This window comes from Aspergillus affinis (assembly GCF_023601865.1).
Source record: "Aspergillus affinis strain CMG 70 chromosome Unknown NODE_114_length_115191_cov_87_667443, whole genome shotgun sequence".
NCBI lineage: Eukaryota > Fungi > Ascomycota > Eurotiomycetes > Eurotiales > Aspergillaceae > Aspergillus > Aspergillus affinis.
In genome coordinates, this window is record NW_026515895.1 from 74,026 (window position 1) to 99,359 (window position 25,334).

Below are 25,334 nucleotides of genomic sequence, written 5' to 3' on the forward strand. Positions count from 1 at the left end.
CTGGTTGCCACTTTGATTCTTCCTCACTCTCTAATCATAAAAGATAACTTGTGGGTGCCAGTGTCGGCTGGCCACTCTGGTGACCAGAAGGAATCCTTAGACCATATTGTCTTGATTGGAGGTTTTAATCGCCTTGTTCAATTCTACCTTGCAGGAAAGATGTAAATATGAAATGCTCATGCAAGGGCATGTAAACGGCGAAATTCTTGATTTCACATCTCCGGCATCTAGAGCGCCTACATAAGTCATGCCCTGCGGTATAGATATAATTGGAAGTTGGACGTTGGACTTAAATTGACTCTTAGCATCCCAGAAACTTGCAAAGTGATTCCTGGAAGGTTTGCTGTTCGGCGTAAAGCATCAATGCAGAGATACTAGCCCCCACGCAAAAATCGGGGGACTGACCATGAGCGGCTATTCCGTATATAATGTAGCTACATGGTAGTAAAGCCAGCAATTATTATCCTTTCAACAGTAATACTAACCGAACTTTGTTGCTTGGAGTAAAGGCAAAAGTGCAAAAAGAATGACCAGACTGGGGCTCGATCCCAGGACCTTATCGGTGTGAGCGATACGTCGTAACCAACTAGACCACCCGGCCAATTTGTGATGTTTAACTTGAAGTGTGATACTATAGAGCAAAGAATTTAGTTTCAGGCTTATTCTGATAAATATAATCCTCCCTCTGTTCTCTCCAAGGTTGCATCTCTCAATAGGCAGACGTGAGTTCCCTATTAAAACACACCGTACATGATTAACCAAGCCCGTGCTAGTTCTAGCCTCATCCGAAACTCATTTCAATTCTACCGGGCCCCCGGTAACCTATGCTTTGAATTGTTCCAGCCGGTGCCATCGTCTACTCTCTTGGATATCTTTTCTTGTTTTACCTCTGCTATTTTCTGTTCCTTGGCTGTACAGTATGCGTGTGTATAGCTCACTGGCTGCCGGGATTTTATCTTAATTGATGGAGACACTGCAAATCCCTGCTCGATATGGGCGTTTCCCCCTGGGAGCCCTGCACATGATAAGAAGCCCTGTCCTCGACTTCGCGATGAGACCGCCACTTCTGCTCAACTCGACGCTACCGTGTACTACCGCGATGCAGACAAGGCTTGAGCTATCTGTTGCCAGCAGACTCGAGGGCGAAAACATAATTGCTTTCTCCTATACACTACCGGTGCAATGCGGCTGACAGTATGTTGACCAATGATTCATTTTGCTAGAATGCCTAGAATCCTAAGCCTTGCGGACAGATGCTTGATACGGAACTGGTCACGCTAAGAAGCATGGATTCCTGCCCCCTCCGAGTCTGTGAATTTCGCCAGCGTCAGCATCCACCATTAGATGACCCCAAAAGAGCAGAAGACTGAGAAGAATGCAGAATCAAACATCACTATAGAACGAGGGTTGGAAAGGAACGTCTGAGCTAACCTCCCCGGGGTGATCTTACCGACCAAAGGAAATAGTTGATTTGGATCAGAACTCTCACCGTTCCCCGACGGTGTGATATGACTTTCGGACTCGAAAAATATCGAATACCATCGGGATTGAACAGTTCGGGCGATTGCGTCCGTGATAGGTGATCCAAGCATGTTCGTCCACACTTTGGCCATATGGCACCTAGGTTTGCGATGTATCTGAATACGTGGTGTGCTGACTTCGTTCAATTGGACTTGCTGTGCTTCAATATAGGTATAGACGACGACCTGAGGGAAGTAGCGAAGATAATGATTTATACATGCCATATACGGCCACGAGTATGATGTTGCAAGTACATGCACATGGGCATTCGTTTCTGTTGAGTTCCAGCTGTTTATTGGGTAATCTGCTGGTTTATTAAGTACAGTGCTTTCTCGATTTCCTATCCATGACCTCCGATACCAGCAAAACAAGATAAAAAGAAAAACAACAAGTTAAGATATGAAAAAAGAGAAGAAGACAGTGTGTTGAAGGAGAAAGAAAAGGAGGTAAACAGAAGCCGAAAAGAAAATTGGAAAATTGAAAGATTGAAAGAGTGCACTTTTAACCGCGCTGGTTCCGTCAGGATAGATAGTTAAAAGACACGCTTTCACTCATGACTGGCAGAAGTAACCTGCATCTGCAGTCGCAAAGAAAGGTATCAAAGAATTTACTATTTTCATTAGTCTAATGCAAGGCATCGTCAGGGTCGACAGGTAAACTCACGGAGATTTCAGCCATGCCGAGGTCCTGGTCACCACCGTTGGTCTGAGGCTGAGCGTTCCCATTCACAGGGGCACTAGCCTCGGCAGGACCGGCGTTCTCGTTAGAAGCGAAGTAATCGACCATGTCGGCATCGAGCTCCTCAGCGGTCTTGGGCTTGGGGCGGTTCGTGTTACGGGCACGGGTACGACGGCCACGCTGTTTACCAGCGGCAGCGGGCTTGGCGGCTGTTGCAGGCTTAGGCTGAGACTTGTTCTGTCTGTTTCTTGGTTTAGTACATACTGGTCGATGCAGGTGACGACATGCTGGTAACTTACGCGACACGATCACTGAGGGGCTTGGCAGCGGGGACTTCGGGAGCATGGTACGCATCCACAACAACCTCAATCTGGCGAGAAATGATATTAGAAACAGAGAAACAGGGAAACATTGGGCGAATAGTGTCCAGGTAAAGCTCACCTTCATGGGTCTTCCATCAACGAGAAGTCCGTTAAGATCCTTGGCAGCCTTGCCGGCAGTATCGGGCTTGCTGAAAACGATAGACGCGATGCCGCGGCTCGTGCCGTTTTGATTGTAAGTGAGCATGACTCGCTTGACGGGTCCTGCGGATTTGGTGAAGTATTCCTAGAGCACCAGCATACACGATCAGTATTAAGGCCTTTTGATGTTTCAGTCACCAAGTCGCAAACAAGAACCGGCGAAGAACGCAATCGGAAAACGCGTAGAGACCCCAAATATTTCGACAGAAATGAGCATCAGCGAGCACACAGCGCCAGTTAGTAATGGATAGTGCTTCTTGAAACAAACAAACGTAGTGTTCAACATCAAGAGTCGCACAGAATAAGTCCCAACCATGGCTGCAAAGACTCTTGGGACATTGAACATCGCTTTGCGTCTCTTGCGTTGATCCACGTCAGTCGATGTTCGAGCAAATTCTTTCTCATACACATGTTATAAACCAGGAACTGCTCAAATCCATGACCGATATCCATAATAGCCCAAACATCATTGGACAATAGCTTCCCTGTGCGGCGATTCTGAAACCACTGTATTCCCCCGGACACCCTCTGTAGCCTGTTTGTGACAAAATCCAAGGCTAGCCCTCCACCGGTCGCATGGAAATGCTCTCGCCCATCTTCAAGTATAGTCATTTCCATGCTAGGCCGTGGATAGGTCTTCCCAAGGCGGATTGCATACCGCCGATTCTGGGATACTATTGTTCTGTTGGTCTGCTAATGCGCTCGCTGATGCCCGACACCCATTATGTATGCTGCGACAAAAAGGAGGAAGCGCGGCCAAGCGGAGTAGAAACACGATGTGTTCCAAACATCATCCGCGGCAAAGTCTGCAGCGTAAGTCCTCAGGCACAAAAGTCCATATGGCTACTTTGAGCGGGACAACGCGTAATGCAAAACTACGGCAAAACTCGACTTCAGCTCATTTAGAATGACGCTAGTTTGTATCTAGCGTATAAAATGGCTTTGAAGGAGTTGACTGCCTGCGCAAATGCCCAAGGGAGGGTCATCTTAGGAATATAGGATTGGCGCGACAAAGGTCGGAACGCGAATGAAAGCCGGTTGCGCCTCAAAGGTCTCGAGAAAAACACATGGCGATAAAGCCCAAGGCGAAGGCCTCTCGATCAACATACCTTGATATTGGCCTCGTTCACATCGGAAGGCTGGTCAAAGTTAGCGCGCGGGTTCAGCGGAAAGAACGGAAAAAGATCAATCAACAAGGCCAAAACTTACCAAGCCGCTGACCATAATCTTGCTCTCAGTGGAAGCCGGGTGACCGGCATGAGCGGCCTTTCCAGCAGGTTTGGCAGCCTTTGTAGTCTTCTTCACTCCTCCAACCGGAATAGTACTGGCAGCAGGCTTGGACGGGGCCGAACGGCGAGAACGGTGACGGGTGTTCTGACGACGGTTGACGAGGATCTCGTCCAAAGACTTGTCGAGCTTGCCAGACATTGTTGGGAGAAGGATTTTCGAGACTGGTTGGGTACAAGAGTGTTTTTCGGGTGTTGGGTGACAGGTATTGCGCCACCGGAGACTCAAGTCGAGAGTAGAAAGAATTTGCTTCGGAAGCGCGTAACAAGATGTAAATGCGCGAAAGTTGATGTGGGAAGATGAGAAAATATAGAGTAGCAGACGAAAGACACGCCACGTATTGATGGAAAGACGCGGTGCGGATGATGGAAAGGAGAGAGAGAGGATGGGAGAATGACTGGGAAAGATAAGCCAGGGCGGAAGGAGATCGAAGAGGGAGAGCCAGAGGCTGAGCTGGGGACGCTAGTCCGCTTTGAGTTGTTGCCCGCCGCCGGATGCGTGACTTGACGCCCGCCTGCGATTCGCCGTCCGCATTGCTGCCTCAAGGCAGCCTCCGGAATCCATTTTACTGGTAGGTACAGGTAGCTAGATAGGAAGATACCATCTCTGAGAAGGCAAATTCAGACAGCCTATCTGGGTAGTGTTCCGTGGATTTTCAGTTACTATTCTAGAGGTCGCCACTCTTGTTTCTTTCAATTCAATATACAAAACAGACGGTATCTACTTTGGACCACAAGGAACAAACGGTGAAAGAACCAAAACAAGAAACCAAAGAGTGAGAAAAATAACGAAAATTCTCATGATAGGACCAGCCCTAGGACATTGTTATTGGCAGAAAAAGATAAATCAAGCACCCTATCCCTGTAAACTCCCTATACAGTACGGAAAACACATCAACAATTATAGATGCTCTCATGATAAAACCTTGCATGCTGTCGTAAAATCCGGGCAGCGCGATCGGCGTATGTTGACCCACTTTGTTCGCGGTCTCAGCTCTTCAAAGCTTCCAGTCGTCCCCTCATCTGGGCAAGAGCAGCTTCTTGATCCTCGAATTGCTCTTCGACCGCTGGGGTCTCCTCCTCGATGGGCTTCTCCGGCTTGATGTCTTCGACTTGGGAAAGTTTGCCGTGTAGGATCTCCTGCAGGATCTTGTCCACTTCGGCATCGGCCTCGTCCTCGATCTCATCTTCTAGGAAATCGTTGTTGGGGATCGCATCGTCCACCCCCTCTTCAATGATACCGGCGCGCACTAACTCCGTCGAAAGCTGATGCATTGTGGCTGATAGCTCGGGAAGTCGTATGAGCGTATTGACGTCTTTCATGATCCCCGCCGACGTCTTGAGACTCCCTTGAATCTTGCGCATCGAAAAGGCCTCGTTCACTTGCATTTGGACACTCTGAAGTTGAGCCCGGCTCGTAGTCAGGCGGGTCGACTGCTTTCGGATCCGCACCAGCTCTCGTGCAAATGTCTTGCTCTCAGTTTGGGCCTGCTTGGCCTGTGACGGGTTCCGTTGGCCTCGTCGGGAGGCGTTTAGAATATACTGTCGTGTTTTCGTGTCGAGAGTCTTTAGTTGCATGATATCGCGATCCAATTGGCGGGTATTAGAACGGATGATCTGATTGCATTTCCTCATCTGCACGGAGAAGTAAATTAGTCCACTGTATGGCTTGGTTGGTCGATCAATTGCCATGGGGCCATACCTGCGTCTGAGGATCAGGGCCAAAAAAGACCGCTTTGAGAGTCTCCATGATCAAGACTTTATGTTGGTGGGGTCGACTAAAGACTGTGTATACAAATCGTGAAAAATTATGGTAAGGCGGGTTTCGCTATTGTATTTAAGGACAATTCAAGGTGATTTATCATATGGCGATGACGGAATGTCTGGAGTGACAGGAAGCCCTTGCGGGGCACCGATTGGGAGGGCGATAAGGCAGAAGTCCAAAACCACAGCCAGCACAATAGACGAGGAGAGAGAACAAAAGGATGAATCCGGAGATAGTCGATCGAGGTCAAATCACACAGTCGTCTAGAGAGCCCTCTTCCGAGTCGCTGTTCGCATCGTCGTCAGCCTGCCCTGGTCTGGAAATGGGAGATCACCGGTGCCAGCGAGCGAGTCGGCCCTGGAGTTGGCCTCTGAGCGCCGAGCGCTTAGTCATGTCACCGTACCTGTAATGAAACGGTAATTTTCACCGCATGCGCCAAATAGGAAGGAAGAGTGACGTCGAGGAGGCCTGAGGCCGCAAGCAGGCAAACAGGGCAAACAGCGGGCAGGTGAGAGTTCCAGTACTTTCTAGGCCGATCATCAGCTAAGGAGCGTCCCTAACCAACTAGCGAAGGCTGGCCTCACTTGCTTTCTTCATCCAGCCCCAGTTCTGCTCTCCCTTGACTTCACTGACCACTTTCCCACCAGCTTTACTTCTGACTTATCACATCTTTCTACTCCTTTTTATAACCTCTCTATTATCTATCATCCTTCACAATGCCTGAACTTCCTAAGCTCCACCCCGAAGGTACGTAATTCTGCGGTCCCTCATACCTTCCCCGCTTTGCTTTTTGCTCAACATACCACCGTGCTTCACCACATATCATGTGTTTTGACAGTGCCTGCTCGGGCTTGGAAACCATGACGGATCATTTTTCATACATTTTGCGCTCTTTACTTACACCGTTACCCCTCCAGTCACATGGGCCCAGCGCTCCTCCAGCACTGATGCCGAGCGCAATTACCTCTACGTGAGCATCAAGGCTCCCGATGTGTCCCGTTCCTCCGCCTCCCTCAACATCACCTCGAAGAATGTTACCTTCTCCGGAGATTCCAAGAAGGGCGTGAGATACGAGGTCTCGTTGGATCTGTTTGGCGAGATCGACCCCGAGAACTCCAAGACGAACCACAGCGACCGTGAAGTCGAGCTGGTCCTGCGGAAGAAGGAGCTGAAGGAGGAATTCTGGCCCCGTCTGTTGGAGACGAAGCAGAAGGTTCACTTCCTGAAGACCGATTTCGACAAGGTATGTTTCTCCCGCCCGATAGTTGTAAGGAGCGAGACGCTAATCTGGTCATTTATAGTGGGTCGATGAGGATGAACAGGATGAAGCCCCCGAAGATGATTACGCCAACAACTTCGGTGGTTTCGAGGGCATGGGTGGTGACCAGGGAGGCCTTGGAAACATTGACTTCTCTAAGCTCGGCGCTGGCCTTGAGGGCATGGGAGGCGCCCCCGGTGCTGAGGAGGAGGTATGTTTGAACAACCCTTGATCTATTACTTGGTATAGCCACTAACATTTATCACTCAGGATGAGGAAGAAATGCCCGAGCTCGACGAGGGCGACAAGAAGGCCGATGGCAACGCCAAGATCCAGGAGGTCTCTTAAATGGTGAAATGTGCTTAGCTTTTGGATTCGCTTATGATTCACAAAATAAGAAGCAATGAAACTTTCCTGATGACGAACGACAAAACTTGTGCAAGCTTGCTTTATCCGGGACCATGATGGTTAACTACTGCTACGGCGGTTTCATATGCGATTGTGACGTGAAGAGGAGAGCTAGAATGAGGGTTATTTTTTCGAATCGGAACGTATGCACGGAATGAATGACGAAGTGGTAAAATATCGGTTGATAGGATCAATATAACTAAAACATGGAATTTCAATCATTCAGCAGGGCTACTGGCTAAAGTCACTCTACTTAGCATCTATTGTGATATGGAAAGATGCAGGTGTTGAATGGCGGCCGTAATAATACTAGGTATCTAGTCTTACGATATTATCCAATTCAGGCGTAAGTGACGTCCTCAATTGTTGAAATGATGGTCCGTGTGTATCAGAGGTAGCGCCTATTACGTCGTCATGCCCTAAATAAAAATTGCGCCTGCTTACAATCTTTGACAACAAGAACCCTCGATTGCATACGGAGTAGTTATGTAGTTAATTAGAATAACCAACATTGTCACCAGGATGACCTATCATACCAAAGACTATTATATCAGCAGCAACGAGGAAGATGGTAGGTCGCTGACCCCTTGGCGGAAGGAGAAAAAAAAAAAAAAACGAGGGCGGTTCCGTCACAGGTCTGGGTTGTGCCGCCACACGCACCTTAGCTAAGAAAGGATTAAACCCACCACATTGAAAATGTGGAGGAGAGCGAACTGAACTTGCAACTTCCCGAGATCAACCACCCAAAAACGCCCTCCCTCTCTCTCACGATCATTTTGATCCTCTTATTTCCTTTTGTCAAGGCCGTTAAAGGTATCTTCCGACGCTAGACGCCATCCTCTTTAGATCTTTTTTCGATTAGCCTTTTGTGTCCCTGTGTTTACGAAGGGCTCTGCGTTTTTTCAGCCCACCTTTAGCGCTCCCGTTTTCCCACTTGGGTTTCTTGAGAGAGGAGCGAATCGTCCGCCACTGCCGTCTTTTGGCGCGCATTTTGCTATCGCATATTTCATATACCATATATTAGAGGAGAAAGGAAGCAGTCAAATCTTTCATCATGCCTCCCAAGAAGCAGCAGGACCAGCCTAAGAAGAAGAAGGCCACCGTTGAGGATAAGGTTTGTACCGATCGCGTGAGAGTGAGATGATACAACAGAGACAGATAGGGCTAATTCCTTTCTTTTTCCGGTGCTGGTTTAGACCTTCGGTATGAAAAACGTACGTTGCGATCACCCTCTAATTCGACACCGACTTTCAAGTCAGAGTTGGGAGTAAAAGACTAACATGTGCATTTCGTCATAATGCAGAAAAAAGGATCCACCGCGAAGAGACAGATTGCTCAGATGGAAGCGCAAGCAAAGTCCAACAAGCCTATGGATGCAAAGAGAAAGGAAGCTGAGAAGGCCAAGCGTGAGGCAGAGAAGGCCGCCGAGGAGAAAGCCAAGCGCGAGGCCCTAGAGCTGTTCAAGCCCGTGCAGGTACAAAAGGTGCCGTTTGGCGTGGACCCTAAGACCGTTCTGTGTATCTTCTTCAAGCAGGGCAACTGTGAGAAGGGCCGCAAGTGTAAATTCAGCCACGACCTGAACATCGAGCGAAAGGCCCAGAAGAAGGATCTGTACACCGACTCTCGTGACGTCAAGGCTGCTGAGGAAGACAAGAAGAAGGAAGATACGATTGACAGCTGGGACGAGGAGAAGCTCCGCAAGGTCATTATGAGCAAGCACGGCAACCCGAGAACGACGACCGACAAGGTCTGCAAATACTTCATCGAAGCTGTTGAGAACCAGAAGTATGGTTGGTTCTGGGTCTGTCCCAATGGAGGTGACAAGTGCATGTACAAACACAGTTTGCCACCTGGGTATGCTCCGCTCTTCATGTTGCCTGTTTCCTGTCTGTTAGACATACTAATTGCGTTCATAGTTTCGTTCTGAAGACGAGGGAACAGAGGGCGGCAGAGAAGGCCTTGATGGATAAATCCCCGCTGAATACTCTGACATTGGAAGACTGGCTGGAATCTGAGCGACACAAGCTGACCGGCGAGCTGACACCCGTCACGCCCGAAACCTTTGCTGCGTGGAAGAAGGATCGTCTCAACAAGAAGGCCGCCGAGGAGCAAGCCCGTAAGGCTAAGGAAGCTACTGGACGGTCGATGTTCGAAAGCGGAGATTGGAAGGATGAGGATGAGAGCAGCGAGGATGAGGATGACGACGACGGAGCCTTCAACCTGGAGGCCTTGCGGAAAGAGACCGAAAAAATCCGCGAACAGAAGGAAGAGGAACGTTTGGCGAAGCTACACGGGGGACCGCTACCAGTCTCGAATGATGAGACAATTGCACAGGAAGGCCAAGGATGAAGTCTGTGCGATTTGTACCCAAGAAGATCAAAAGAATCTTGGGATTAGGGGCTACGGACCTCTTTCACGCTGGAACCGGTGTACCAGGCCATTGTCCGGGCCCGTTGGTATTGCTCTCTTGTTGATGGAAGATGGATACAGTGATGCTCTTTTTGGTTCTTGTTTTGTTGATACCAAACTATGACTTTGTATAGATCTCTGCGATCGAGGGCTCTGACGGTTAGCGCTGGCGATTTGTTTTGTCATCGTTCATCCTTGCTTTCTTCCCTTGCAATACATATGATTGCTAGGATGGGCTATGCCTGGAGGTAGGGTTGGGCCTGGTCGAAAACGACCTGGATACACAAGATTGAGATAGATCATGTGTTGGATGTGTGGCTGAAAGAACTGACATGATTGTTATGCCTTTTTTTTTTTTCTCTCTGTATCTACCAAAAATGTTCGTTTGATTATATGAATAAACCAAGCATTTTTCTCGGAGCATGAAACACTGTCCTTGCATTTCACCCGAATCATGATTCTGAAGGTTCAACCAAGTTTTATACACAAACTGCAAGCACGCAGGATATATTTCTTATTCAGGCTCAGAGCGACGCCTTCTCCAACACCAGCCCATTGTCGCGCATCAATTTGACAACATCCCCAGCTACTCCCCAAGACAGCTCATATCCTCGTCCTCCAGCCCCATAAGCATGAACAACGAACTTATCGTCCGACACCTTCTCCGCCTCAATCCTCATTCCACCTTCTCTTGCTGGTCGCCGGCCCACGATGTCGCGGATGACGTCAAATTTCCCCTCGCTTTCCGGTGTGAAGGGGAACCATTTGGCAGCGTTAGCTAGCAGCTGGTTTCGGATCTCTATCGACGGATTCGGATCCCAGTTGTGAGGCTGCTTCGTGCCACCGATGATTGTCCCGCCGCCGAGGGGGCGCGGGATGCAGAAAGACCAGGTGCCGTCGGAGTTTTGGCGCGTGAGAGTTACATTGCATGGGTTGCGGATGAGACATGTTTGGCCTTGGAGGTCATGGTTAGTTAATTGTTGCAGAGCTCGCATCAATAGTTCCAGGAGGGGAGAGGATGGAACATAGAACAAGCCCAAAAGAACGTCTGTCGGGCCTAGGTATGAACTGTACCTCTAATAATGAACGATTTCGGATCTCCAAACCCCATCCCGGAGCAATTGACCACCGTCTTCACATTCTCTGCCAAATAAAACGCCTCCATCGCGCTAGCAAGGGTATACTCTTTCGTCTGGCCGCCTTTCAGCACGAACTGCCGCAGCATGTGCGCACAATAGACCGGCGAATTGATCACAAAGGTCCGATAGCTGGCACCCCATGTCACCGGCCCCGGGAGCTCTTCCGGAGACAGTCTCCGGAATCCGTCGAGATGCGCGTAGGAGTTCCGCACGCTCGTCTCGTCGAGGTATTCCGCCGGCGGTGACTCAAGGTGTTCGATTCCCTCGAGGGATTGCACGCCCGAACCGGGTTCCTGGGCCGCGAGGATCTTGAAGTGCTCGCATGTGCGCTGTGCTTGCGCTTCTTCTTTTAGGAATTGTGGTGAGGACCCTGGTACGGGGCGATAGTGCGCGCCTGCCCATGGCGAGGCGTAGTTGAGGGAGGTGGTGTTGGGGAAGTCGCGTGCGACGACGAGGATGGATTGAGAGGGTTGGAGATGTTGTTGGATGCGTAGGGCTGTAGAGAGGCCGATTACACCGGCTCTAAAGGGTGGTTGTTAGTTGGGTTTATGTATACTTTGGGAGTGGCTGAGGTTGCATGTGGATGCCGGATGCATGATCAGCGGCCTGTGGCATACCCGATAACAACGATCGTCTCCTTTGTGGCCATTTTTCGCGATTGAAAGCTTCCAATGCTTGTGGTATCTTGTGAGGATGTGAGAAAGATGCTAAAGGGACGTCTAGAGTCATAGGGTGTTACTCGAGGCTGGGAAAGAGAAAGGATGGAGCCCCCGCACTTTTAGTGGAAGTAGCCGTTATCGGTTTGTCATGAGTGGCCAAGACTCGCCGATTCAGCGACCAGGATGCGAACATTGACTCATATCGATCTGAACTTGATTATGTGGAGTATGACGAAAGAAGAATAAGGCACTGGCTGTTTTATCTATCATGATCACTTTCATTATCATAGTAGTATGAAAACTACTTAGGTTGTCTCCCATGGTCTTTTTGGTTCCCCCGCGCTTTTCAACCAATATTCCATGTACTGGTGTAGGTGTGGTATAAAAAAAAATTGAAATGAAAAATATTCGTACATCGCCCCTCCATCTATTCGAAATGATCCGGTAGCTTTTCGATGGTGAACTTGGCTCTTGCGACCTTCATGATCGGTACACCGGGGATTTTGCGGATGCGACGGACCAAGTCTTTATCGTTTGTGGCGACGATATAGATTCGGTGTTTCGACACCTATGAGAAACATTAGCAATCTGACATACTGCAGACAGAGGCGGCAAGCTAAAGACACATACCCGGTCAACTATACAGTCATCAGCATACGTGCCGGGGTGACTGCATCTGATTCTTTCCCATCGGGGATCCTTGGCCACCCGCAGCGCCAACCGAAACTTGTCTCCGAGCTTTTCGAGTTCTGCAATGGTACAGTCTGTGAAGGTGGGGATACATTTCGCGTATAATCTGTTCGCAGAAGCGTAAGCCAATGATCCCGGCCTCGGGGCGGATGAAGCCAGTCTTACAGATCCATCATCGCTGTGAGCATGTCCGTCTTCGCTCGGATAGAATGGGACACAAAGTTGGTATCGACGAGGACGTGGTAGGGAGGTCCGAGAGCGGTGTTGGCGGCGAAGAACATGTTCGACGGGGCATTGGGGATGTGCCGGGTCACTTCGTCTTTGGGTTTGTCGTCTTTCTTGTTGCCGGCGGCGGACTGCTTGACACGCTCATCGCGCTTGGTGATAGCGCGCTTCACCTATGAGGGCGTGTTGTATTAGCTATGATGCTCGAGAGGACCCAGGTTTGTAGACAAGAATCACTGATCGTACCTGAGCAAATTTCTTAGTCTTCTTTGCCACACCCATGGTGAAGACGGAGGTAGAGGTTGTTGCGGAGGGAGATCAAGAATGAATAGAGATTCCTGACTAGAGCCGAAAGAACAATTTCCGAGGATTAGATTATCATGCAACAGATTGAGTGGTCTAGTCTCCAAGGTCGTCGTGCTGCCGTCGAGAATCAAAATGATTTATTTCAACGGGCCGACATATGCCCGATAAGGGATTTTATCTTATCGCCGACCCACCGGGAGTGACTCAGCATCGACACCTGATCACTCAGGCCCGCAACACCCTCTAAGACCGGCCGAGCGAGCGTCCGAGCAACTCTTTCCCCTCCTCATCCCTTCTTAGTTCTGACGATGTACGGTACTTCTTACTCTTTAGTCTTGCGAATGACAGCAAAAGGGTCAGGGTTCCGACGCTCTGCCGTGGCCGAGCTCAGGTCCAGGTAGCGGTCAACGATCCAGGCCTTCTCATTGCTTTTGTTGCACGGCTTCGGGAGTTTAATCCTACAGTCGGCAGGACCGTAAAACCGCCACCGTGACAGTATTCCTTTCCCATGTTGGTTCAGGGATCAAACATCAAGATCATAGGCCCCATCGTTCGTATAATTTCACCAACTGTGGGTACGGGCGGACGAGTCCCCCTCCTTATCACATCGGACAGGACTTCCCATCACCGTCTGAGCTCCTCGGACCCCCGCAATAAACCATTTAATCCTTTTCGCCAACGCTGGCAAATCACAACCAGCTGTTGGTTGATCACAATCCATCACATTGCATCCGCTTTTCACCACCCGTTGAGGACGAGCAGAGTTGCGAGAACGCTCGCCTTCGCTTCGTATAGAGAATCTCAGGAACAATGTGCCTGTACGATGTTTGTGATCGACTTTGCTTTCTCGTTCTTTTCCCGTTTCCGATGTTCAATTTCAAATTGTCGATGTTCCTTTTCCCCTCCCACAAGTCTCCACAGGGGTTCAACGCCAATTGATGGATGGACTACCGCCAGACTCGTTGTGATGAGCGACATAGATGATAATTAGGCTTATATGCATGACTGATCAATTTCCCATCAATTATACCGGTTGGCATGTGTCTGAATTTGAAACAAATCCTTGATGTCCTTTGCAACTACTGCAGATGCTATCGCATCCAATCAAGAGAGTGGCTCCTTTCCATTCGTTGATGACTGCGTCCCCCCCTTTTTTCTCTGTTGCTTCGGTTGTCTTAATTCTTGCCATCCCATGCACCGAGTGATAGGCACGACCACTGAACCTACTTCGCAGAGTGCTTCCCCTCCCCAGGGTATTATACCATTGGTATACTAGGCAGGCCGACAAGACAGTAGGCGCAGAGGGACCACCACGGGGTCTATAAATATCGCGCAGGATCAGGATGTGATTTGAGCACGGCGGTTAAGCCACAGAATTTCACATCCCCTCCGACGTGCCCACGGCCTGTGGACTCGCTGCCTATCGACGGGACGAAGGGGCATTTTACGCGCCGAGCAGGTCACTTGAGGTCGGGGCACGTGCCCTGATTGGCCGGGGGAAGTGACGAGGGCTGCAGCGTGAAGAAACGCCTTCTGCACTCTCCACCGCCAATCACCAATATGCGATCGAATCCATGTCGTGCCGCCGAGGATCGACTACTTTCATGACCCGTTGCTGCATGCTCGTTGGTGTGCCCGTCTCGCTGCCATCGCTACTCGTCCGCTAATGAAGTCATGGAACGGCCTGCTCCACGCCTTCCTGTCCCTGGTAGCGCCCGCCTGTCTCCATGTCGTACGCTCCAATTGCTCGACGGCTGGAGATTTCGATCTTCTTGTGCCGTTGCCTCTGGAGACCTCTCAGATGGTCGGACGGATCCCCTCTACCCGCCTGCCTATCTGTTTGGATGGTCGATGTGAAGCCGGTCGAAGCCTACCATCCTACGGGATCAGATCGCGAGATGGCCAGGAGAAAGAAAATAATATCAAAATATAAGGATTAACAAGGATCGGTTGAGACAAAAAGACCAAATGGAAGATCATACTACTCCATATACCCTGTCTCTCTCTTTTTTTTCAAGCTCTTGTCGCTTGGTTCTTCCCCTCTCCCCGCCTCTCTGCCCAGGTAGGCTTTTTCCCCTTTGATTTCCCTCCCCTCCTCAGCCATATGTCACCAACGTGGTAACCTGCCGAGTGCCTTGTCCTCCTGGTTTGTCTCCTGCATCTATGTTCCTCGCCTGCATATTCACCCGTCCCGCTTTGTCCTTGGTCCAAATTAACAATCTTACCTACTTTTCCTAACCCTCTTATTTTCCCTCCCCCCCCTCCTTCTTTTCATACCGCTGTCCGGACCGTTCTGTCGGTTCTCCTGTCATCCTTCTCTGACCTAGTCGCTGATCCTCTGTGCCCCTCTAGATTTTCCTAGGTACCATAGTGGGCAGTGTCTCAGTTTCTCTAGAGACAGCTGGGACCGTGGCAGGTTGAGACAGCAGAGAGACGATCCGGTGCCAACAGTTCATTGTCTTGTTTGTTTCCGATCAATGGGTGTGGTGCTTTTGTGGGGATGCTCTTGAACGTCGTCTGTCCTGTCACACATCGTTTCACCTCGGCTTTCTGGACGGAATTTGGAAGACTATATTCTTTGCAGAAGCGGTAAACACTCGGCACCCGTCCAAACGGACTCTGCAGAAGGGTTCAATTCACGACTCTCGTACAGGGATAAAAAGGACCGAGCAGAAAAAGAGTACCTCGACGAAACGCACACCAATTCCAAGCCGGCGTGGCTGGAAAGGATGGTCGAATTGACATGGAACAGTAACCCCGTTCCGGAACCACGAGCTACAGAATCCAAGCCAATGGCGCCTCCAATGCCATCGCAGCCCCATGTACCTAAGCCCAACGCTTTTGGACCCTGTGCATCGACCGCCTCGCTGTTTTTATATACGCAAGGGTCGGCAATCTTGTGCCTGCATCACGATACGCTCGCGATCGAACGGAAGTTCGAAAGCCACGGCGAGGATGTGAGTTTCATAAGCGTCGATAATGTTAGCGAGCGAGGTGCGGGGAGATTGGTGGTCAGCTACGATGTCGGACAGACGGCAATTGTCTGGGATTTGTTTACGGGAAGTGTAATCGCACGATTTGCCTCCTTCGAACAGTTACGGGTTGCAGCGTGGATGCGAAATGGAAATGTGGTTTTTGGTATGTTTACCTATCTACATTTCTTCGAAGGATCAGTACTGACATGTGTGTGATGCCAGGAAACGAAAAAGGTGATGTGATTCTCTTTGAACCGTCCACCTCTGAGAACATATCTTGCCGTACGATCTTTGATCCCATAACCGCTTTAGCGCCGGGGTCCGATTGCCGGACTTATGCTATTGGGTACGTGACCATCAGCACTTGAACAAGGTGAACCGAAAGCCCAGAGAGGTTGACTGACCAATACCAGATACCAAAATGGTTCGATCTTGATAACAACGCTTCATCCAACTTTTACAATTCTCCATACCATGACTACTTCCCGTGGCCCGTCCCCAATAGTGTCATTGGCATGGCATGCATCGTCATCAAAGCAAAAGTCGGACATGCTGGCTACTCTGGCGGCTAATGGTGATCTCAGGGTCTGGAGCGTGGCAAAACCGCCCGGCAAGGAGCCACCACGAGTGATTCGAGTTTTGAAGAGGTCGGATACCTCATCATCTGAAGAACCAAAGTGGATGGCTTGGTCAAAGAACGGAAGAATTGTGCAATATCTGGACGGGTAAGTTTCAAAACAGACCCACCGAATCAATTAGAGAGAGACTAAACGCATGGATCAACAATTTCAGTGAAACATGGTCTTGGGACGTCAGGACAAAGCATGTCACTTCGGAGCCGGTTCCTACGATCGAAAACCCTCGCGGGTTTGCAAGCTATGGCTCGACAGCCACACTATTCACACTGGGTCCTCAGTATACAGTGCAGCAGTATGATTTGGATAATCCAGCAATGGTCGCCAACGTACAACACCTGCCTCCTGGGGTTGTTCCTGCGTCTTTGGAGGAGGCACGAACACGCTCTATGTCACCTCGAACTCTGCAAGAGGCCCCTGATATGCGCGAATCGGGTTCCTTATTTGGAACCAGGCGTGCTCCGTATGACTCGAGTGGCATTGATGCTGTGCGACAACAGCGCGCGGATATCACTAGCCCTGCCTCCGCCCGCAGCCATGCCAACTCAGCAAGCTCCAAGGCCTCCTCTAGCAAATACAGAATGATGCCCTTTTCGCCACCCAGCAGATCCGGTCATACCGGTACCTCGTTCTCCATGACTTCAGCCAGTGGCAGAGAGACCCCTCAGCCGTCCGGAGCGTCTTACGCATATGCCTCGTCGGTGTCGATGTCCTCTGCCAAAAGCTCGCGTGCTGGTGCCGGCTCTCGACTGAGAAACGAGGTTCAAATGAGCCCTGCCGATGAACCGATCGACCTATTCCCTTTCACACGTGCACGCCTCAATGACGTGCCGTACAGAGCACATCGCCCACTTGATGAGTCGAACCTGACCCCAGATGATCTACGAAAGCAAATGTTGAGCCTTGTGTTTGGCTGGGAGGGCGATATTGATGGGCTGATAAACGATGAACGTACGTGTCTCGTCGTACTTAGTTTTGCTAATAGCTTCTTTTACTAATTTCTCAACTAGTCGGCCGTCACAAGCCGGGAAGTCCAAGCGCCATTATACTAGCACAGTGGCTTGGAGAATCAGATACCGACGACATGGTTTCTATGCTTTCCTCAGGCCCTGCTTCTACCGCAGACTGGATGCTCTTAGCCTTCAGCCAGATGAGTGGTGAGTCGCAGGCTAACAAGGTTGGACAGGCTTTTGTTCAAAAGCTGCTGGAAACTGGCGACGTGCACACATCGGCTACCGTTCTGCTCGGGCTTGGAGACAGAAACGATGCCATCGAGGTGTATGTGTCGCAGAACTACTACATGGAGGCAATCCTTATGGCTTGCCTTGTTACGCCCACTGATTGGCAACGCCAATCCTTCCTAGTTAGATGTTGGGGAGAGCACGTTGTTTCCCACTCCCAGCAGCAGCTTGCGATCCGCTGTTTTATGTGTACAGGGGTGGAACCTTCAGAACCTTGGACATCGCCAGCTGCCCAACAGGCTGCTTCATTCGCAGATGTAATTTCAAGGAGATCTCCAATGACATCCCCAGAGCCTCAATTCCAAAACCCTGCGAATTTGTTGGCTCCTCCCAATCCTCAACCCAAAGGCTCTGGGACTATGCGGCAAACTGCCAAAACCCCAGCACTCAAGCTGATCACATCCTTCGACCCTCAACCGAACCAGAAATTCCGATTTCCTGGACTAAAGTCTGATGACCGGACACCGACCAATGCTCCTGGAATCACCCCAATCGCCGAATCTGCCGTCGCAGAATCCGCCGTTTCTCCTGGAGGCTTTGGTTCTTATAAGATGAATAATGCTCAAAGCCTCAACAATGCAATGAATCCTAGAACGGGAACTCCGGGATTCTCCAGACGACGACTCCCTTCTATTGGAGAGACACCCGTTGATGTGCACCCGCCAACATTCCCCTCCAATGGCTTCAACAAGCCGGAGGACTATAGTTCAACATCGGAGAATGACGATCCTCCCCAAGATAAAGAGCAGCCCAAGCAGAAAGGAAACCCGCTAAGTTTGCTGACTTCCGCGCGCTACGATCCGGACGAGAGCTATAAGCCGAGTCCTCAGACCGCCGTTCAAGCAAGTTTAGACAAATTTGCAGGCATCAAGGGCCTTCCTTCCCCTGCTGCCGGTATATTCGATGTCCTCCAAGAGCGATCACACAGCCGAATCGGATCTCGAGATCGGAAGCCGGACAGCTTGCAGCTCCAATTGCTTCACGCGGACTCGTCCCAAGAAGACTTGCATGAACAATCGGATCCGATGATGGGTAGTTTCAGGAGTCCAGCATCCACCTTGAACGGCTACAGCTCTGGCAAAAGTCCAAGCGTCAGTGGTCGGAGCATCGACCAGTATATAAGCAGTCTAGACGAAGCGAACTACCATGCGAGACGAACCCCGGGCCACCGCTCACAAGGCCGTGGTCGCCGGAATACGGAAGATGCCGCGAGTCAGAGCTCTGCCCGACGAAATCGCTCTAGGAATACATCCCAAGAGACTAGGGGGCGACATGAAAACCGTTATATCCCTGCAGCCAAGCGCTCGCCTTCTTCTCCAGTTCCAATGTCCCCAGAGGAGCTGGCTCATTACCACAATATCGAGAAAAATGAGGAGAGTCATCGAAACAAGCTTGCATCTAAAGCGCGGAGCACAAGCCGAGTGAGGAAACCCCGATCTAGGAATTCTTCAGAGCGCCGCAACAACCGCTCTTCTAGTCGGCACACGGCTAGTCACGTGGCCTTGGAGAAGAATGAGCCTTCAAGAGGCCGCAGCATGGACAGACCGATGTCACGTCCAAGGTCTCCCACTTCCCCGATTCCGATGTCTGTCACGGATGATGCCTTGAGGCTGGTCACTAGTGATAGAGAGCGACTCAGAGTTCAGCAGCGAAGTATTAGCCGTCGGCCAGATAAAGGCGCCGGCGCAACCAGCGATTCCTCCCCGGACACAAAACGCACAAGGGTGAGGTCTCGCAGCCGTCAAGGTCACGAGTCGAGACCACACACGCTTCATGACCAAGAAGAGTCGATGATTGTTGGTCAAGGCATTGATGATATTGTCTTCGACCCTAAATCCCAGGTGATCGCAACCATGCTTTCTCCAGAACAGGCCAGGGAGATACACTCAGCCACGGTGCCACCAACTGGACTCTCCGAACAGAAGCGAAAAGAGCTTGCCGCCGCAGAGCTGGAAGCACGACGCCTGTCGCTTGCCCGCAATCCATCGGCACCCAATATCCCGTTCCCGGGGGAGTTACAACCGTCGCGGAGCGCCTTAGAGAGCCCACCTTTCTCGGTCAACTCTTTTGGACCCCGGACACCGGGACGGCGCAGAGTTTCATCGGGCAAAGGATCCCCTGAATATCCAAGCAGCTCAGATTCCAATTCGCCCCGATCAGGCGGCCCGCCGGGATTACCGTCGACCCCGAAGGCAATGCGACACCCAAGATATAATGGATACGAGGAGACCGTGCCGTCAGTTCCGCCTGTCCCTGACAGTGCCACCCTTCTAACCGACCCACGATATTTCATGGGCGAAGCGGAGCGAATCGGTCGGTCCATGTCTGTGCCAATGCCCGAAAACCAGCAGACAGGACCCGTGCCCACTGACCTGCCCACTCATCCAAGATTTAATCCGCGCCTTCCCAGGAGCCGTTCAACCAGCAGAGGCCGAAATGCGGGCCATCGTCGAGAGGGCTCGAGGGAGATGAGCGGGTCGAGTGGCTACAGCTACGGTGGTTCTCCCGTGACCATCAGCATCGAGGAAACCATCGAGAACGCCATGCAACAGAAGCAGGCCGAAAACCCACCCATTCTACCAGAGCTGCAGCACCTGAACCCTCCTCCTCCACCGCCACCCCCATTCGCTCCGCTGTCGTCGGGCAGCGCATCCCCGCGAGAATCTTCCGGCACCATCGATATTGCCATTGACAATAATGAGAATATGGGCAAATTGCTCCCTCGTGCAATGACTGCCGCTCCGGCGCTTAATATGGAGACACGCCCGACACTCGAACGTCGTAGAATGTCCTTTGATCATCGCCGCGGCCGAAGTGTGAACGAAAGCTTCACTTCCAAAATCCGCAACCTGACCCGGATGGGTAGCCGTGGACCCGAATCGTGGGTGCCAGCTGGCGAGGTGCAAGTGCCTTACGAAAGCGTGCAAATGGCTGAAAGTCGGATGTAATGCAGATTTGCCTCTTTGGTTGGTTATTCATGAATTTCCTTGTTTTAGTTGTACCCTTCTTTTCACTACTTTTTTTTTTGTTTCTTGATGAATTTCGAATATTTGGAATATTGGACCTTACGATTAACGACCTTTGCCTTTGGTTTTATGATTTGCTTTCTTTACTATCCCAGATCCTAATGGTATAATTGCCGTCAAATTTGTTTTTCCTTATCTTTGATTCTATACCCTTTCTTTTATAGTCTGACAGATTTGGGTCTTTTCGTGTCCTAGCGACTTGCCACTTTTCTGTCTACATTTATTTTTTCCTCTTCTTCCACTCTCTCGTATCTGAATCGGGTCTGCAAGAGCGCAGGAAAAGTCATTTCAACCCGTGTAATTAGGATGTGAATTTGTTTTTGTTCCTGGTCGATAGGTCTGCCATGCTATAACCAGGTTCATATAATTGAATAATCGAACGCGCCCCTTATTGATTTACTAAAGCGCTCACACGTAAAGAATTTACATCGAGAAAATGTAAGAATATAGGCGAGATTGGCTAAACGTACATTGAAGACAAGACATCCCTTCCATAGAATCACTACCTAGCCTTGGACAGGGTAGATCGAACCTCACCAGCGCTTTCCACCACTCCACGAATCAGTACCGGCATTCCTTTCGGACTCGATCAACCGATCGAATTCTGCCTGCGACTGTTCCCGCTCCCGCTGTCTGCCCCAATCCGGGTTTGAGGGGGAGTAGCCAGAGCCAGAGCCAGAGCCAGAACTTGATGTCCCTTGCAATGAGTTCCATCCTCCCTGTTCCTGTCTGGCCTGTGGACTCTGGCTGCTTTGGCTCGGGGAGCCTGACATATTATGCTGTCTGATCCGGTCCCAGGCACTTCCGCCCTGGCTCCTGCCCTCAGAGTATTTGTACTCCGGAGCTGTGGGACTGGCATCATCATCGTCGAAGAAACTGGCACCCTGGGACTGTTCCGCAACCGGCGGAGCCCGAGAAGGTGGCGACGGCAACGGCGACGATGACGAAGAAGACTCCCAACCCGTCGACGCCGACGCCATCTGCTCTTGCTGCGGCTGCTGCTGCCCTTGCTCCTCCCCAGGGGTCGCCTGGTCGCCCGCAATCCCCGGAACGATCCTACCCGCCCTCTCAGCCGCCTCGCGCTTCCACGCCTCCAACGCCTTCTGCTTCTTGACCTCAGGATCCTGTTTCTTCGCCTCCTCCCTAAAATCAGCCAACCGAGGATCCATCGTCAAGTTTACCGTCTCCAGAAACGTCGCTCCTATCGACGACGCCGTCAACGCCAGCAGCGTCCAGAAGAACCCCCGTACCCCCACCATCCCCATCAGTTTCGCCGCGCTCGCCGAATCCGCCACCGCCATGTTCCGAACCGCCTTGAACCCGTCCACCGGATGCACCCACTTCCCTTCCCGTCGGTAATATATCCGCCAGGTATCCCATTTCTGCAGCGTCTTGCATATCGAGTTGTATGTCTGCGCGAGGCCCAGCGGCGCTCCGAATCGCTCGTGATACACCCGTCGGCTGGTGTGTGTGACCATCGCGTCGACCTCGTCTTGCGTGGGGGGCCGCTCCGTGATGACTTGCATGTTGGTTAGTCGGCGGTTGATCGTGAAGGTGAGTTTTTTGCGCCATTGCCATGACCCCGGATAGAAGGCCATGATGAATAGATCGGGCCGGGTGACTAGCTCCGGGCGCACTTGTCGGGGGTAGAATTTCGGGATGGGGAATTCGGTGTTTTCGGGTACGAAGCTCCCTCCGCCGCCGACTCCTTCTCCTCCTTCGGAGCCCATTGAGGCCTGGAGGGAGGCGTCGTCGAGGACCATGTTGGTCGCGGGTGAGGGGGGTGGTGGGTTGGTGTTTGGTTGTTCTGTGGAAGGATTTGATGGGTTGGGGGTGGAATTGAGTGGAGTTGAGAGGGGGGGAGGAGAGGTGAGGAGAAGTTGAGAGGAGCTGGGGATGCTGTCATGGTTATGTTGCTTAGTCATGTGGTTTATGCATGAGTTGTGTATATTTATGCCTAGGTCGGAAGTATGTACATGAGCTACTGCAAATGTAACTATCTATCTACATATGATTTCTCTTCTCTCAATAGATGATTCGCCTAGATCTGCTCGAAAGACAAATTCCGAATACGGTAGTACGTGTCTAGGCATTTCAGTTAGAAAACCACTCACGCAATCATGGAGACAATACAAACTCACCTTCCGAGGGACCGGGGGTTCCAGACGAGCCTTCCATTTGCAAATTGATGATTCTGGGCACCGTTAATGATTTTTCGGTCATCTAGCGGGAGAAACAAAGGTGGATGGACTCACAGATGCAGTGGTTTTCCGACATATTCTCCGCCATACTGGGTCGTCACTAGTTCGTCGTCGAGGTAGAATGCCACCGAGATGTTGGAGCCGTCTTCATCGCGAATCTCGGTGCGCACGGTGTGGAAGTCATCTGGCGATGAATACTCCGTATCCAGGGATTGAACTTCAGAGGAGGACTAGTTTTGTTAGTTTGTTTCTTGTCCTGTGTAAGTGTTTGTCGAGAAGACAGCTTACATTGAACGTGTTGAAACTGATATCTCCGGTTCCTACAAAATCACCATATCATTAGTCTCAAGCAATTTAAACAATATGAATCTAATATCTGAGGCGTAAAAGCCTACCCTTCCACTCAGCCAGGTCAATCTCAGGTGGCCAGGTATTGGCCCCATTCAGCCAGAAAGCAGGCCAAGTACCGGTGCCGACAGGTGCCTGGAACTCCGCTTCGATGTTGAACCCAGATCCTTCTTCCACCGTGAAAGTGGTAGCAGAATGGACCGCTCCAGAGAGGTAGTTGATTTCCTGGCCCCCACTGGTAGGCTCTTCACCGGAAACCGGCTTTGCGACAAGAGTCAAGGTCCCGTCCGCCACGGAGATGTACTCCTGGTCGGTGGAGTTGCCTTGCATCCGGGCAGAACCATTGTGGTCGGAGCCCCAGGGGTAGAGGTATGCGAAGTATTCTTCCAGGGAGGAAACGGAATCGAAGACGGTCGTTGGGATGAGGGTTGTTGCTGCGGAGGCCGCGAGCGGGAAGGTGAGGAGGGTGGTTGGGAGGTGCATCTTTTTTGTCCTCCTTCTTATCTTATCTTGTAGAAGAATAGACAATCAATTGGAGAAAGAGATCGATTTGTGTCAAAGTCTTTCTACATTGCGTTTCTCGGGCTTTTTATAGCAATACACTGTCAGAATAACTCCGTCTCGCGTCGACGATCCCGGGAGCATCTCAGACAGCGGAGCTGCCGATCTGCCCGAGTTGAGTTTGGCAATGAGACATTTTCACTCCAATTTAATCTATTCCAGTGAGATGATGTGATAGACTACGCTGTATTAGATTAAATCTACCCCTCATCCCGCCGGAATATGGCTACAAACCGTATGATCGACCGCTGCTATTTCCTGAAAGCCTGGAAGCCTGGCACTTGGCCTTCTATCCGTAAACCGCTACCATTTCTCCACATAGGGTCGCAGATCCAATTCGAATCCGAATGTTGTTCGGGGTTGCGTGTGCAAATGCCAGTAGGAATCCGCGATCTTTTTAGAATCAGTCTCTGTTCTAGCATTTATAAGATTATCTTCCAAGAATAATACTCACAGCATCAGGATCAAGTTTGGCATCTTCATGTTCGAACTTGTATTCCTTCGTGCGGGGAATATCAATCACCCCATCGACGATGACATGCGAGACATGCACGCCTTGAGGGCCGAACTCGCGAGCCAGCGATTGTGCCAGCGCACGCAAGGCGAATTTGCCCGTCGCGAAGGCTGAAAAGGTCGCGGAGCCTTTGACGCTCGCTGTCGCGCCGGTGAAGATCAAGGTCGGTGGGTGCTGAAGGTGCTTAGCCTTGAGAAGCAAAGGGAGTGAGCTTTTGGCGAAGTTAAATGCTCCTTTTCTACACTGACGATTAGGTTTTGTCTCTAGCCGACGTGGTATGACCATGGACAGTATCGATCAGAGCTGTATGCAACGTACCCTTGACTATCGTATCCCTGCACAAACTCCTCCTCTGTCAACTCCAGGAATGGCTTTCGCACAAAGCCCCCGCCCGGGTTAAATACCGCCACTGCTAGAGGCGAGTCTGGATATTTCTGAGTGATTTGGTCGAACGCAGACTGAACGCTGCTGGAGCTCGTTAGGTCGGTGCTGATGCCGATGGCTTCGCTGCCGTTGGATTTGATTTCATTGACAACGGCTTCGAAGTTTGCCGGGTTCCGAGCTAGTACTGCAATGTTGTATGATTTTCCGAATTTGCGCGCGATCGAGGCACCCTGCACCTTTTAGTTTGGGTTGTATAGATAGTATGAGTATTCTGGGGGGGACATACTGTGCCGGGACCAACACCGGCGACGACAGCGATGGACTTAGCAGACATGATTATGATACTCTGTATTTAGCTGTAGGTTATGTTAGAATGATGATTATTGTTTGATCAATGATGGAGGGGTCCATACTTATACCCATGCGTATGTCGTCATTCAAAGCGGGCGTTGAGCAAGCAGTGCTTAGAAATCGCTGCGGAGAAGATCAGTAATCACAATGAGCTGATCTGGTGCAGTCCATGGCTGTGGATTTCTCTATCAGACCTTCGGAGCTTTGTCGATCATGCATGGTAAAAATTAAGC

The 25,334-nt window shown here is 50.7% G+C and overlaps 9 protein-coding genes across 9 annotated transcripts; 3 read left to right on the plus strand and 6 right to left on the minus strand.

The window, feature by feature from the left end:
• Window positions 1-2,145: 2,145 nt before the first annotated feature.
• On the minus strand, window positions 2,146-4,148 carry KD926_000727 (RNA binding domain protein; the record flags this gene model as incomplete). The annotated part of the gene is made up of 5 exons (XM_053104538.1): window positions 2,146-2,440; window positions 2,499-2,569; window positions 2,641-2,805; window positions 3,830-3,859; window positions 3,930-4,148. 5 exons carry the CDS (start codon window positions 4,146-4,148, stop codon window positions 2,146-2,148), a joined length of 780 nt encoding a protein of 259 aa, XP_052952202.1.
• Window positions 4,149-4,996: 848 nt separating this feature from the next.
• On the minus strand, window positions 4,997-5,756 carry KD926_000728 (ESCRT-III subunit protein VPS24; the record flags this gene model as incomplete). Its single annotated transcript, XM_053104539.1, has 2 exons — window positions 4,997-5,641; window positions 5,709-5,756. The coding sequence occupies 2 exons, from the start codon at window positions 5,754-5,756 to the stop codon at window positions 4,997-4,999; spliced, it is 693 nt and encodes a 230-aa protein (XP_052952203.1).
• A 731-nt stretch (window positions 5,757-6,487) lies between these two features.
• wos2 (Hsp90 cochaperone SBA1) lies at window positions 6,488-7,377 on the plus strand (the record flags this gene model as incomplete). The annotated part of the gene is made up of 4 exons (XM_053104540.1): window positions 6,488-6,518; window positions 6,689-7,014; window positions 7,073-7,240; window positions 7,300-7,377. The coding sequence occupies 4 exons, from the start codon at window positions 6,488-6,490 to the stop codon at window positions 7,375-7,377; spliced, it is 603 nt and encodes a 200-aa protein (XP_052952204.1).
• Window positions 7,378-8,491: 1,114 nt separating this feature from the next.
• Window positions 8,492-9,786, plus strand: KD926_000730 (translation machinery-associated protein TMA46; the record flags this gene model as incomplete). Its single annotated transcript, XM_053104541.1, has 3 exons — window positions 8,492-8,551; window positions 8,741-9,291; window positions 9,354-9,786. 3 exons carry the CDS (start codon window positions 8,492-8,494, stop codon window positions 9,784-9,786), a joined length of 1,044 nt encoding a protein of 347 aa, XP_052952205.1.
• A 584-nt stretch (window positions 9,787-10,370) lies between these two features.
• KD926_000731 (FAD-dependent oxidoreductase) lies at window positions 10,371-11,634 on the minus strand (the record flags this gene model as incomplete). The annotated part of the gene is made up of 3 exons (XM_053104542.1): window positions 10,371-10,801; window positions 10,921-11,507; window positions 11,603-11,634. The coding sequence occupies 3 exons, from the start codon at window positions 11,632-11,634 to the stop codon at window positions 10,371-10,373; spliced, it is 1,050 nt and encodes a 349-aa protein (XP_052952206.1).
• Window positions 11,635-12,071: 437 nt separating this feature from the next.
• On the minus strand, window positions 12,072-12,841 carry KD926_000732 (rRNA-processing FCF1 family protein; the record flags this gene model as incomplete). Its single annotated transcript, XM_053104543.1, has 4 exons — window positions 12,072-12,212; window positions 12,275-12,440; window positions 12,500-12,732; window positions 12,806-12,841. 4 exons carry the CDS (start codon window positions 12,839-12,841, stop codon window positions 12,072-12,074), a joined length of 576 nt encoding a protein of 191 aa, XP_052952207.1.
• A 2,816-nt stretch (window positions 12,842-15,657) lies between these two features.
• On the plus strand, window positions 15,658-20,664 carry KD926_000733 (WD domain; the record flags this gene model as incomplete). Its single annotated transcript, XM_053104545.1, has 5 exons — window positions 15,658-16,003; window positions 16,063-16,186; window positions 16,254-16,565; window positions 16,633-17,426; window positions 17,486-20,664. The coding sequence occupies 5 exons, from the start codon at window positions 15,658-15,660 to the stop codon at window positions 20,662-20,664; spliced, it is 4,755 nt and encodes a 1,584-aa protein (XP_052952208.1).
• Window positions 20,665-21,275: 611 nt separating this feature from the next.
• KD926_000734 (glycoside hydrolase family 16 protein) lies at window positions 21,276-23,774 on the minus strand (the record flags this gene model as incomplete). Its single annotated transcript, XM_053104546.1, has 6 exons — window positions 21,276-22,641; window positions 22,803-22,827; window positions 22,884-22,936; window positions 22,998-23,173; window positions 23,232-23,263; window positions 23,339-23,774. The coding sequence occupies 6 exons, from the start codon at window positions 23,772-23,774 to the stop codon at window positions 21,276-21,278; spliced, it is 2,088 nt and encodes a 695-aa protein (XP_052952209.1).
• A 381-nt stretch (window positions 23,775-24,155) lies between these two features.
• KD926_000735 (oxidoreductase, short chain dehydrogenase/reductase family) lies at window positions 24,156-25,084 on the minus strand (the record flags this gene model as incomplete). Its single annotated transcript, XM_053104547.1, has 4 exons — window positions 24,156-24,245; window positions 24,307-24,604; window positions 24,685-24,980; window positions 25,037-25,084. 4 exons carry the CDS (start codon window positions 25,082-25,084, stop codon window positions 24,156-24,158), a joined length of 732 nt encoding a protein of 243 aa, XP_052952210.1.
• Window positions 25,085-25,334: the final 250 nt, after the last annotated feature.